Genomic DNA, 14,860 nt, shown 5'->3' with positions numbered 1-14,860 from the left:
ATATACAAATTTCAAGCTGTTTTGATTCATATGTAGATGATAAAAAAATAATTTAACTGCTTTACTTAAAGCGGTTGTCCACTATTCGGACAACCACTATAATTACCCCTTGTAAGAAAATAACACTTATACTAACCTCCTGTGCGGCGGCGTTCCAGCGGTGTCGGCACTGGCTCCCCCCGGGAATGGCGCAGACACCGGAGGTGAGTTTAACTGTTTTTATTTTACAAGTGGGAAAAATAGGGATTGAGAAGAGGTTGTCCAAGTAGTGGATAACCCCTTTAAAGCTAACAACAAAAATCTATTCAAAAATGTTATACAAAACTGGTTCCAAAATTGCATGTTTAAACAGCATGTAATAACTTGCCAACTCCACTTAATTGATACAAACAAGAGAAATAGGAGTCATAGAGTCTTTATAAAATTACATAATTTTATGTAAATTAATTTAAAACCATAATTAGCATCATATAAGTATGGCTTAAAGATCGATCCTTTGTAATATAGTGGTGCCACAATGCTACATGAACAAGTCCCACTGAAAAATATAGCTCTGTAGTGTTCAGCAAGTAGATATCTTGAACATATTTTGAACTCTCTACCCCAACACATCAGACTCTCGTCGACCGTGGAAACCTTCAAAAGGAGCCTGAAGACCCACCTCTTCCGACAAGCCTACAACCTGCAGTAACCACCGCTGCATGACCAGCTCTACCCTCACCTAATGTATCCTCACCCATCCCTAATAGATTGTGAGCCCTCGCGGGCAGGGTCCTCGCTCCTCCTGTACTAGTCGCTGTCACATTGTGTTCAAGATTATTGTACTTGTTTTTGCTATGAATACCCCTTTTCACATGTAAAGCGCCATGGAATAAATGGCGCTATAACAATAAATAATAATAATATTTAAAATTTTACATATTATTTATAACACATGGCAAGAAGTGGCACAAATACAATGTCTATATTGTTACTTATACAATTTAGGGAACATTTGGTGACAAAGGGGAGCGTGGGCCCCCTGGAGACAGTGGATTCCCTGGGATTCCTGGACAGCGAGGTTTACAAGGACCTCCAGGATCTGGTCCAACAGGACAACTTGGAGAAAGAGGAGAACCTGGAGTACCAGGATTTGCTGGATTACCTGGTAACCCAGGTAAGTAAGATAATTATTTTCAGATGTAGCAAAGGTTAATTTGACACTTAACGTGTTACATGTCATAATAAAGCAAACCAGAGGAGTTCTGCCTCATGGTATCATGACACGCGAAGTTTCAAATTTACATTTGCTACATCTGTATGGAATATTTCATAATGCAACATTAACTTTACTGAAATCCATTCAACTAATTATTGTCTGCATTGTTATGTTTACTCTTTAGGAAACAAGGGTGAACCTGGCAAGTTAAGTGTTGTAACTGGAACCCCAGGACCAATGGGAAGTGCAGGTTCTCCTGGATTTCCGGGAGAACAAGGTACAGCAGACTATTTGTGTGGTTGCTTTTAATGAATAATTAATTTTTCCAGGGGTTGGATTAAAATTTTTAACAGGTTCCTTGTTTGAGTGTGTGAAACCATGCCCCTTTTCAGATCATAACTTTTTTGTAGGCCACACCCAGTTACATACACATCTCTCACACTTAAAATTAAAGTAATGGTAGCCAAAATTAAAGCCACATTTTCATGCTGGCAATATAGTAGATGTTCCCTATGGTTCTATATAACACCACAAATAATACACAGTGATATATCTTTAAATACCGTTAATATGATAGGTATTATATAAGTATTTCACTAGATTACAGAATCATCACTGATTAGATAGCACTCTGAGGTAGGACTCTTATCTTTCTGCCCACCTCCAAAATACAAAATTTGAATGCTCTCAATATAAATATAGATTCAATAATATATAACTTCTCAGACAACACACTACTGTGTTAACATATCTATGTAGTATGTTATCTGACAAATTAAGAATTACTACACCTACATTACTACAGAATCAGAACCATCATTATTACATAAATACAGCACTTGAACCATCATCAGTACATGAATACATCATCAGAACCATTGTCAGTGCAGGAATACTGCACCAGAACCACCATCAGTACATGATTACAGCACCAGAACCACCAGTACATGAATACAGCACCAGATCCACCATTGATACATGAATACAGCACCATAACTACCATCAGTACAGGAATACAGCACGAGAGCCATCAGGAATACAACACCAAATGTCACACAGGGTGTGGGAAAGACTTAGTGCAACACAGAGGGAAAGGGAGCCCAGACACTAGGGAAAGGGGGGAGTGGAGACCTCCTAGTCTGGTCTAGTGTCACCCTGTCTCAACTACCGTCCCTATATTGGCTCTTCACCAATCCCCGCACACGTGCCTCGCTCTGACTTTTCCTGACGTATGGCTAAGGTTAGGGAAGGGAGGAGATGAGCACTAGTCGATCTCCACTAAACTCTATAGACAACAAGGGTAGACAAACAGGGGGGGATTGCTTAGCTTTAGACAACTCCAGTCAAAAGCGCACACGGCCTCAAGCTCCAGAGAGGACGAAGTACTGTTCTTGCTAAAGCCTCGCATGTAGTAATGAATATCGCCAGCACCTCCCTCTCAGACACACCAGGTATTTATACACTCAGGCCAGGGAGCTAATTAGCCAGAGTGAGGTAGCCGCTGGATCCTAGAGACAGCCAGCCTCTAAGAAGATGTCTGTAATTCCAAACGTAGAGATCTCCTGCAACCAACCACAGGGCGACTGTCTGTCATCTCTGACACATGCGTGACACCAGAACCCTCATCAGTACATCAATACAGCATCAGAAGCACCCTCTATACTGAAATAAAGAACAGGAATTGCTATCTGTACATGACTACAGTACCAGAACCACAATTAGTACAGGAATAAAGCACCAGAACCATCATCAGTACAGGAATACAGCACCTGAACCATCATCAGTACAGGAATACAGCACCAGAACCACCATCAGTACAAAAATACAGTATCGGAAACATCATCAGAACATGAGCACAAAACCATCATCAGTACATGAATGCATCACTCGAAAAATAATCATTATATGAGTATAGCACCAGAACCATCATCTGTTCATGAATACAGCAAAAGAACCACCATTAGTGCATGAATACAGAATCATCATCATTTCATGAATACATCACCAGGGCCACCACCAGTACATTAATGCAGCACAAGAACTACCATAAGTACATGAATACAGAACCAGCATCAGTACAGGAATGCAGCACCAGAGCCATCAGCAGTACAGGATTACAGCACCAGAACCATCAGTACATAAATACAGCACCAGAACCACCATCCATACGCCAATACAACAACAGAACCACCATCTGTACATCAATACATCACCAGAACCACCATCTGTTCTGAAATAAAAATCCAGAATCACTATGTGTACATGAATGCAGTACCAGAACTTCTCTTAGTGCAGGAATACAGTACCAGAACTGTCATCAGTACAGGAATACAGCCCTAGAACCATCATCAGTAAAGGAATGCAGCACCAGAATCAGTACATGAGTACAGAATCAAAACCACCATCAGTACATAAATTCAATACCAAATCCACCTTCAGTACATGAATACAGCACCAGAACCACCATCAGTACAAAAATATAGCACCAGAACATTAATTCATGCAAGAACATAGAACCACTCTGAGTACATGAATACATCAACCAAACCATAATCTTTATATGAGTACAGCACCAGAACCATCAACAGTACATGAAGCAGCACTAGAACCATCATCAGTACATGAACATGGCACCGGAGCCATCATCAGTACTTGAATACATCACCAAGCTTCCTGAAACTCCCACTATGAGCGTAAAGAGGACATGTCACTTTTTCCAAAAAACTGAGTGAAGTACCTTGTAAAAATCTGAGGTATTCTCAGGGATCTCAGCTCAGGGCTTCTCTGATTTTCTGGTTTTCTCTGTATCGCTCCATTGCAGTGATACTCACATTTATTGCTTTTGGAGGGTGGTATGTGAAATCGTTGCTGGCAGTTCAACTGGGCATTTCTTCAAAGCCTTCTCTGGGGGTCTCCGCCTTCACCTCTCCCTCCCAAGCTGTCAATCATAGCATCTGAAACTGCTAGATCAGCTGCAAAGATGTGATTTGCTGCATCTGGGAAGGAGGGTTGAAAGTGCAAACTCTCAGAGAAGACTTTGAAGAAATGCCCAGTTGAACTGCACTCAGAAATGTAAATATCTCTGCAGTTGAGTGACTCAGTGCAAAACCGAAAATGCAGCAGAATCAGGATAGCTCAGGGATTTTTACAAAGTATTTACCTCAATTTGTTTTAGATAGTGACAGTTCCTCTATAGCAATATTAAGTATATGGTGGGAGCTGTTGTTACCAACCAATATCAGATTGCGGACTATACAGGAATCAAATTAAAGATTAAACATAGTCAGTAGCACTATTAAACATTTAAACGGTAACTTAGCTTTTGGGAGCTATTTTAGATGTTTTAAACTGAATCTGTCAGTAGGATCAACCCTCCTAAACTGTCTATATGGGCATGTAGATTATAGGAAACTCAAGAAAATATATCTGCAATCTGATGTCTTATTCTAGAGAAATCCTCATTTTCTTAATATGTAAATGAGCTGTTAAAATCTATGGGCCAGACACTGATCTGCATGAGAATTTACAAAATAGATTAAGCTGAACCGGCACCAGACCCAACTGGTAAGTGTGCAAATTGCCCTCTTATATCGAGCTGTATGCCGTATAATGGAACTAGTGGTAGTGCTCTCATTAGATAATGAAATATGCTGTCATAGGATGAATGAAAAGCGTCGCTCACCAGGTTCTGTGGTTTAAAAGTCCTTTAATCCAGGGAGCAAGAAAATCAAAGCGGTAGGCTGGGGTGTGCCCACACCCCCTGCCTACCACTTTGATTTTCTTCATCCCTGGATTAAAGGACTTTTAAACCGCAGAACCTGAGAATCTGCCTTTACAGCTTATTTTAAATGAAAGAGGAAGTTACCAATGTGAGACATTACGGCAGTGTGCCCACAATGCGTTTTTTAAGCGTTTCCGCAGCGGCAATTCCGCTGCAGAAACGCTTAAAAAACGCTTGTTAGAAGGTCTGCAATGTTCCCCAATGATAATCCGCATGTGCTGTGCACATGATGCCGAAATTTCCACTGTGGATTATCATAGCGGAAAAATCCGCAGCTCTACCAATTATTTTGCGTAACCGCGGCGCTTTTGCCGCCATTGACTTGCATTGAATCGCTTAATATCCGCATGACTACATGTGCACATGCGGATATTAAGCAATTCAATGTGTGGATGGTACCTGGGTCTGGAGTAGAGGAGACTCTCCTCCAGACCCGGGTACCATAGTACCTGTAAAAAAAAAAGATTTTAAAATAAAAAATAAACATTATACTTACCTTCTGATGGCCCCCGGTCTCCTTAGCAATGCGTCCTGGCTCCCCGGCAGCTCGCGATGGTCTAAAAGGACGTCGGCGGTCGCGTGACCTGTCACATGACTAAATGACGTCATGGAAGGTCCTTTTAGACCATCACGAGCTACCGGAGAGACCGGAGAAGGAGACCGGGGGCCATCGGAAGGTGAGTATAATGTTTTTTTTTTATTTTTTAACATTTTTATTCTTTTTTTTAACTAACTTAGTCACACTATATAAAATCCATGCTGGTTGCACGGATTTATATATTGTGACCAAATTGTCAAGCACTTTTCCAAGTGATGCTAAAATCGCTTGGAAAGCGCTTGACAACCCGCATGCGAAATCGCATGTACAAAACGCGTGACAAACGCTTGTCCCTGGCTGAAAAAATGCATGTAAAATCCCCATGCATTTTTTCTGCCAGGGAGATGCAGAAATGCTCAGGAAAATCCGGAGCATTTCTGCATCGTGGGCACTTAGCTTTAACAAACACAGTACAGTAGAACTGAACTTTGTCTCCTTGCAATCATGTTTGCAACAGCAACTCTCACAGCTCTGTTGTATTGCAACATTGACTGCCTGTGAAATTAATGTATAATCACACACAGCTCTGCAGTAAGATCAAGAGAACAGAGAGCAGCCATTAAATATCACACTAGTATCTCCCCCTCTTGTTTAAAAGTCAGATTCTCAAAGAGATCTGTGTTCCGCCCATAGTTTTTAACAGCTCACTTACATGTAAAAAATGTTTAATTCTCTGGAATAAGACATTGGATTACACATTTCAGGGTATCATTTTATTCAGCTTCCGATGACCTGCATGCCCATATAGACGATTTAGCTGGCTTGATCCTACAGATGCTCTTCAAGTCCCTGATCGCCCAAAAGGCACCTTCAAAGTAAAGTTTGCAACTCAGTAGTCCACAGAAATCCTATTACTTTCTACTGCATTGGTACTCTGCTGTGTGCGTGTGCTTCTGTCTCCAGAGTTGTGCATTTCTAAGAGATCTTTTGAGTTATTGGTGGGGTCTCAGGACACAGACCCCTACCGATATACTCAGAATTAAATAGTATAAAACATAGAAAATCTCTTAAAAGTTTAGTTACTCTTCAAGGTGCATTTACACTGGCTGATAATGAGGAATTGATTATCAACCTATCCCTTATGAACTATCGTGCCACACTCCATTTTGAACTATGGCCTTTACACTGCCTCCTCTACACTGCTCCTGCATTATGAATTATAGCCTCAACACCATCCCCACTGTATGCTGTCCCAATCTCCATAATGTCCCCCCATGTTGCCTTCCTCTACACTCCCCCATCTTCAGTGTCTCCCCAGGCTGTCCTTACTATTTACTATGCCTCCATGCTCACCTACCTAGTCCTGACATTTTCTCCTTAAGATCTTCTCCTTTCATCCCACATTACCCATGTGCTTTACTAAAACTCAAATGGAGATGCCACCAGGACTGATTCATCATACAGACAATATTTTATTACCCTTTACCTTCTCAGTGGAACTCTTAAATGGAGAAACCACTTAAACATGGCAATGACTCTCAGTACTTGTATTATGGAGATGAATAACATGGGGCAGATTGATCAATATATGTATGATAATTTTGTGGCACATTTACTACAAAAATTATAAAGTTCGGATCTAATGCCATTTTTATGAGGATCTTGGGCTACATTTTCTGTATTATGCCAACATTGTTAAACATAATATTATACAAATATTGTTAGAAAAAGTGTGATTGGCATCAGAATTGCACTAAGCCTAACTCAGATTTATCTGATCACACAGGACACATCACTGTACTTGATTTGAAAAAAAGGTGCATGGATAGCAGATTACTCCACACTTAAAAAATGAAATGATGAAGTAGATAATAATGGGTGATCCAAAGCATCGATTTTATTTAACGTTTTGGACAGACAAGTCCTTCTTCAGAATAATGCAGACCACTGTAAAGGAGAACAGATACGCAGCACAATGGAAAGTGTCAGTTCATCCCAGTGAATGAAAAATTTCTTCTGACGTGAATCTTAAATTTGCACATTTGGTTCCCTCTTTAACATCATACTTAGTCTCACCTAATCTCATATGTAGAAGAATAGTTAGATAATGATGTGCCCTTTAAAAATGATATGAGCTGTAGTACCATTTGAGGGCATGTATAGGAGACTATGTAACAACAGCTTTGCTCACAGGGAAAGCATTAAAGGGGTATTCTCATCTTCAAGATCCTATCCCAATATGTAGTAGGTTTAATAATAATATTAGCAAATACCTCCAACTAGAAATGTAGTTTAGTTCTTCTGATTCGCTATGTCTCTTTCCTCATGCAGGACCTTAGGTGTCCATGGTTACGACCACTAGCAACTAGCTAACTGTCAATATATCAATGGTCGTAACCATGGACACCTAAGGTCCTGCAATGCCTGCACATGAGGAAAGAGACATAGTGAATCAGAAAAACTATACTACATTTCTAATTGGAGGAATTTGCTAATATTATTATTACACCTACTACATATTGGGATGCGATCTTGGAGATGAGAATACCCTTTAATCTTAATGGTTATGGAGTCTTACATGTAGCAACAAGCTTCATAGTTGCAACAATCTCACAAAAGGTTAAAGTTTTGTATGAACAGAGGTAGACGGTTGGTATTTTCAACAACAGTAGCATGACACGTGCTACACATTATACAGATTACTGAAAATCTCTTCAACAGTTCCTTATTGGCTCTGTTGTGCTGTCTGTATGCTTCCCATTTTGCACACGGATGTTTAATACGCTCTGCTGAATGAGCCCTTACAGTGAGCTTTTAGTGGCATTTGTTCAAAATTTTTGTAAAAGGGTGGGTGACCTATTTTTAACCCTCCTATATGTCATGGTTTTTTAATAATTCATTCTTATCTAGTCATTGATCATGGCTATATTATCATGGAGAAGGTGTTTGAATAACGTTCTTCTTATGTGTTTATTGTAAGTTAACACTAGCTAACAAGTCAATGTGATTTATTGTGTTTAGTTTATTTTGCTTTCTCTTGATATCAAAAAATGAGCAAGCAAAGTAAATCTTCTTTAAACTTTGTGCCATCTCCAGGTGAAAAGGGTACTAATGGATTTCCAGGTAGACCTGGATTTCCTGGAGAAAAGGGTGAGCCTGGTTCTGAAGGGAAAGGACTTCCTGGGTCTCCTGGTGAAAAAGGTTTGTTCACTCATATAACCATATCACTTTCTCATGATGCCTACCCATGACTACTTCTCTTTTTGGCATAGTAAACTGTGGCAGAAATTTCTAACCCTTTTATACAATTTTAGCATTTGTTGTTATATTATTGTAGTATTACTTTTTAATAATGTCTGTTTTAATTAATTTACAGTTATATATATGTGAAATTGATGTATCCTAGCTCTGGAATTATTAGCATTTAAACTTCAATTGTAATGTATTGTTATTTATTTAATCTATTTTACCTGGGTTCTAAATATACAATGGACAGAATAAAAAGCTATTTTACAAAATTCAGAAGTAGTTAATTTACGTGCTGCCATTGACACCACTATCCTTTTCTGCTAGGGAACTTTGTCGATAATGACATCACGGGGGTTTCCTTGTGTAGAGGTGGCTGGGAGGCACGCAGACACATTGCAATCTGTGTTTTCTATGCATTACATGCTAAACATATAACTGGCAACAGTTATCTAATGGCCTGTTACCATCATCTATGCTTTTATGCCCCATAGTAAAAATGTACCCATAACTCATTCCCACACCCACGCCACATGGGCCTTAGATAGTTGAGATACATAGATGTACTATCACATCAAGCTGATTCGGGCACTGCTAATGTGCCTACTTGATCATCATTCAAGGATGGCTAATACATAGCCGCCCTTCGGTCTCAACTACCAGGATCTGACAAAAATTCCAATCCTGTTAGTGGCACTGTATGAGGAGAGACCTCCTAGTAGCAGTAAATATTGTGGTTGATTTCACTATATATTCACTATTCCCTATAAAAGGTTCCTGGAACTTTCTATTTTAAAAAGACTTTTGTGGCATACGTAACAATGTGTCTGGTATACTTCTACGCAGATTGCCAATATACTAGCATATGTAATTGATATATATATATATATATATATATATATATATATATATATATACAGATATATATATATATATATGCATACACAAATGCACGCATATAATTACAGAGTTGTGAAAATGTTTTAGGCAGGTATGGAAACAGTGCTGCATAGTATGAATGCTTTCAAAGATAGAGGTGTTAATAGTTTATTTTTATCAATTAAAATGCAAAGTGAATGAACAAAAGATGAATCTAAATCAAATTAATATTTGGTGTGACTGCCCTTTCTTTCAAAACAACATCAAATTATCAATTCTTCTAAGTACACTTCAGACAGTTTTTGAAGGAACTCAGAAGTGGGGTTATTCCAGACATCTTCTGTAGTTCAAGGCTTGCACATATCCTTCTATCTCTTCATGTAATCCTATTTAGACTCAATGATGTTGAGATCATGACTGTGTAGGGGCCATATCGTCACTTCCAGGACTCCTTGTTCTTTTTTACACTGAAGATAGTTCTTAATGATAGTACTGTATGATAGATAAGTATATGTCTCTATTTCTCAGCATTAAGGACACCATTCATTTTTACTACATTCTCACCTCCAGTTGCTAAAATGCAGCCCCTAAACATGAAATGAACCTCCACAATTCTTCACTGTTGCCTTCAGACACTCTTTATTGTACCGCTCTCCAGCCTTTCCACTAACAAACTGCCTTTTATTACAGCACAATATTTCACATTTTCACTCATCAATTTAGAGCACCTACTGCCATTCTTCTGCACCCAAGTACTGGTGAATATTTGAGCCACTTGGCCTTATTTCCATGTTGAAGGTATGGTTTTTGGCCTCAATTCTTCCATGAAGACCACTTCAGTCCAAACTTCTCCAAACAGTAGATAGTATAAGTGGGCCCCATTGGTTACTGACAGTTATAATCTGATAGCACTGCTGAACATCATCTGATTTCAAAGAGAAGTAAGCATGATATGTTTTTCATCTGCTGCAATAAGGTTTCTTGGCCAACCACTTTGTCTACAGTCCTTAATGTTGCCCATATCTTGGTGTCCTCAATGCTGAGAAATATAGGCAGATACTTATTCATTATGCAATACCATTAGGGAGACATGTGATTGGCTTCAAATTTATTCTGCAGCAAGACAATGACTGCCAAAATTTCACCAATGCCATTAAGTAAAGAAGATCAGGGAGTCTTGTTGTGTTATTTCCCAATAGAGCCTTGAACTCAACATAGAGTCTGTGTGGGATTACAAAAAGCAATAGAAGAATCTGCTGAAGTCTGTATGCACAGATGATCTGTGGTTATTTCTCCAAAATGTTTAAAACAACCTCCTTGTCGATACTTGATTTAATTTAGATTTCTCTTTTGCTCATTCATCTGCTTTAAATCCTTAAGTAAAAAATGTACATACATGAATATAATCATCTATGTGCAGAGACAGCATCTAAAGTTATTTCTGAAAGTTTTAACTCCTGAAAAAAAAGTTAATATCAGAAAATCCTATTGGGTAAAAAAAAATATCAATCTTTAGAATGCAGCATTCTAAAAGGTAAAATTTTGCTCTGGATATCAAGGTCCAAAACAATCCAAGTCATGAAATTGAATTTATTGAATGGAAAACACTTGTGGAGTTTGAAGTTCAAAGTATCTTTTATAAAATGTTTTGCTTTTTTCTTTATGCTATGTTCTCATACCAAAGGTAAATACGTTAAGGGTTAGTGCTATTGACTCGCCCCCTGGGGCGGTGGGGTACTCGGTAGCTGGTCCGGTCAGTTCTATTTGGGGGATGTCACGGTGGCAATGACCTGGTCCGTGGCCCCGGGCGGTCAAATAAAAGTAAAAGGGGGAATAAAGGGAAAAATGTTCGTGACCCCACCTGTGGTATGCGGCTATATGGAGCCGCCGCTGCTGTGCAGATCCTCTGGAGCTGATGGTGACGCAGCAGAGTTGGTTCAGCTCTTCACAGGCAGAGCTAAGCTCCAGTGCAGTGTATGGAGATTTATGAGGTAGATGTTGCTGGCAGGGACGGTGTCGTGCAGTAATGAACCAAGGACACAGTGGGGTGCAGGCTTCAGGTTTTTACTCACACTTGGTAAAGACTCCAGGTTACAGTTACCGGTGTGTAACTGCCCAAGTCGTCCTGTGTCCTCCGGGGTAGGGATCCAGCAATCTCTCCAGTATCTCAGGAGCACTTTCACGGGACCCCATACTATGTGCCTCTCCCGGTCATCTCACTGTGCTTGCTCTCGCCTTCCTGCACTGCGCCTCACAGTCAGAGTCCCAAGCCAGTGGCCTCGGACCTTGTCGGGCGACATGCAGTCCCCTGGGTCCTCAATGGTCACCTTTTCGACGATTAACTGTGGCTTTGGCTGCAGCACCTTGAAAATGCAGCAGTCTCCGGTTGTCTAGCTGAGCCTGGTTGTTCTCCACTAGTTTAGGGGCCGGTCCCCTCTCTGCCGCCTGATCCATCCACGTCTGTGTAGATTTGGGCGCACGGGTGGCCTCTGCACTCCCCATGCCCCTGGAATCCCCTCTAACTTCTGGAGCCTTCCCTGTGCTCCCGTCCTCTCTCACTCTCTCTCCTGGGCCTCTCAGTCTAGGCCCAACTTCTCTCTCTCTCCTCCTCTGAGCAGAGCTCCTGTTGAGATCCTGCTCCCAATTCTCACTCCTCTAACTGAACTCTAGAATGTTCCACCCACTCTTTTATACTGCTTCTCACTGTGCTCCTCTATCTACTTCCTCCACCCACACTCACTGCATGGTTCCACCCTCCAGCTAGGGACCAGGGACTGTGCTCTCCCTTAGGAGCAATCTCGCCCTGCCCTACTGAAGTGGAGTGTGTTGGATGCGAGTGGTTGGGTCCTGTGTAGTACTCCCTCCTTACCTGAGAGTGGGGTACCACACCTCTGGGTGAGATGCAGTACCTCTGTGGCAACTGGACCCACAGGGGCACCACACTATCATAGTTTAAATTTGTACCAGATACTGTACATTTCTTATATCCTTCATGTCTTTTCAGATACAAAACTCAATGTGTTAGGGCTAACAGTGATTTGGATGCATAATGTTAATTTTCTAGGTTATCAAGGAATGGAGGGTACACGTGGTATAGATGGTAGCCCTGGTCAGCCAGGTCGTGATGGTTTACGTGGGGAACCAGGTGTAGCAGGAATAAAGGTAGGTTTACAAATTAAATATAATTCAACTGAGAAATAATTTTCATTTAAAAGGTAGATGTATTAGAGTACAAGACTGTATACAGCATATCATGCAAAAACTGTGTAAAGTAACTGTATAGCAGATAGTTTCCTATACTGCAGTGTTTATTAACACCTGGCTCCACTGGTGCTGTGAAACTACAACTATCAGCCTGCCCTATAATACTGGTATGGCATTGTGGAAACTAAACAAGTTCTAGAGAGCCACAAGTTGGAAACTATTACAGAAGAGTGTATTAATGTTACATAAAGATTGCACTGACTGTGACACAGTGCGCAAGATAATTATTCTTACACATAGCAGAGATATTTTTTTAAGTAACTCTTTATACTGCGGTGCCCTATCACCAACTCAGACAGGGCGGCATGATTTTTATTTTACAAGTTCTCTTTAAAAATATGAAAACTTGTGTTTTATATTTTATCTTGTGTGTTTTTCTTACACTTTCTATTTTTGAGAAAACTGCCCCAGTGGAAGTCCATTTTCCACTGTAATTTTAAGTGTTAAAAGGGCTTTACTGTACAGTTGTGGTCAAAAGTTTTGAGACTGACACAAATGTTAGTTTTCACAAAGTTTGCTGCTTCAAGTTTAATAGTGGCACAGGCAATGTGCATTAAAGGTAATCTGACACCACTTTGAAGTTATCAGACCTCTACTATGGCCATATAGGGTATAGAAAAGTAAATCTATACATACCTGTATGGCCCATAGTAGAGGTTTGATCTATACATACTACAGGTATGTATAGATTTACTTTTCCATACCCTGTATGGCCATAGTAGAGGTCTGATAACTCCAAAGTGGTGACTGATTCCCTTTAACACTAGATTGTTATGAACTAGCTATAGCTGGGGTATGGTTACCAAAATTTTGAGTAGGGAAAATAGAGTTTGGTACTAACTGTATATAGAGTATTAAACTATAACCTTTATTGAATAACTTTTCAAACAAAGTGCAAAAAATGGTGCTCACACACGTGATGTAAAAAGCCCCTGTGTCCAACAGGGGACTATGATGAGGTGCCTGTATATTAACCACTTCTTTCCAAATGGCCACCAGAGACACTTCCTCTCTATGTATGGTATATGCCTTGTGGTTCTTCCCTAAAAGGTATTAATGTTTGCTTTGTTACCAATATTATTGCACATTAAAGGGAAAGGACACACATATGTAGGGAAACTTGCATCTACTGTTTTCCTCTCACAAATCAGAATGGTACAGAACCTCCTGATGTCCCACCACAAAAGTGTGGCTAAATATATTTAGACATGTAATACCATACGCAGCAGCAGCCTGGATATATGTTAGAAGTAACCTACGTATAATCATATCCAGTAATGGAAAACAGTTGCCTGAATGGTTTGTTTTACAGGCAGGTTACTGTCATACCATGATGCACATTTATAACAAATACTGTAACATGCCGTCTTGTAATATAGCACCAGGTATCATGCTGTATTACCTTGGTGCAGACAAGTATTGATTAATAAGATAATATAAGAAACAATCTCACTCCTTTTTAATACCACAATCATTCAGGGATCACTCCTGGCAAATCCTCTGTCCATGTATAGGAATGGCTGATGGGGGAAAAAAATTGTCATCCATTTATACTCCTATATACTCCTTCCCTTTTAGGGAAGAACCACAAGGCATATACCATACATAGAGAGGAGGTGTCTCTGGTGGCCATTTGGCAAGAAGTGGTTAATATACAGGCACCTCGTCATAGTCCTCTGTTGGACACAGGGGCTTTTTTACATCACGTGTGTGAGCACCAATTTTTGCACTTTGTGCACTTAGAAGTTTTTAAAGTTATTCAATAAAGGTTATATTTTAATACTCTATATACAGTTAGTACCAAACGCTATTTTCCCTAGATTGTTATGAAGAGGGATGAAATTAATTATAAAAAAATTGCAAAGTCATTCCTTGCCATGAAAATTAACTAAATCCCAAATACCCCATTTTCATCCTCGCCACAAAATGACCTGCTTTCATCATTTCAGTGATC

General features: G+C 39.9%; 1 protein-coding gene across 1 annotated transcript in view; it reads left to right on the top strand.

Moving 5' to 3' along the window:
* The window catches only part of COL4A1 (collagen type IV alpha 1 chain), a 218,498-nt gene that overhangs the window by 172,310 nt on the left and 31,328 nt on the right, over positions 1 to 14,860 (top strand). Inside the window, exons 26-29 of the mRNA XM_073664356.1 lie at positions 988 to 1,156; positions 1,383 to 1,475; positions 8,614 to 8,718; positions 12,707 to 12,804. Of these exons, the coding sequence (XP_073520457.1) occupies positions 988 to 1,156; positions 1,383 to 1,475; positions 8,614 to 8,718; positions 12,707 to 12,804 (465 nt within the window). The remainder of the gene's footprint in view (positions 1 to 987; positions 1,157 to 1,382; positions 1,476 to 8,613; positions 8,719 to 12,706; positions 12,805 to 14,860) is intronic.

Source organism: Phyllobates terribilis, unplaced genomic scaffold (genome assembly GCF_046119375.1).
Source record: "Phyllobates terribilis strain yellow unplaced genomic scaffold, ASM4611937v1 Scaffold_2__4_contigs__length_985480577, whole genome shotgun sequence".
Taxonomy (NCBI): Eukaryota; Metazoa; Chordata; class Amphibia; order Anura; family Dendrobatidae; genus Phyllobates; species Phyllobates terribilis.
This window is presented reverse-complemented; position numbering and strand designations above follow the sequence as displayed.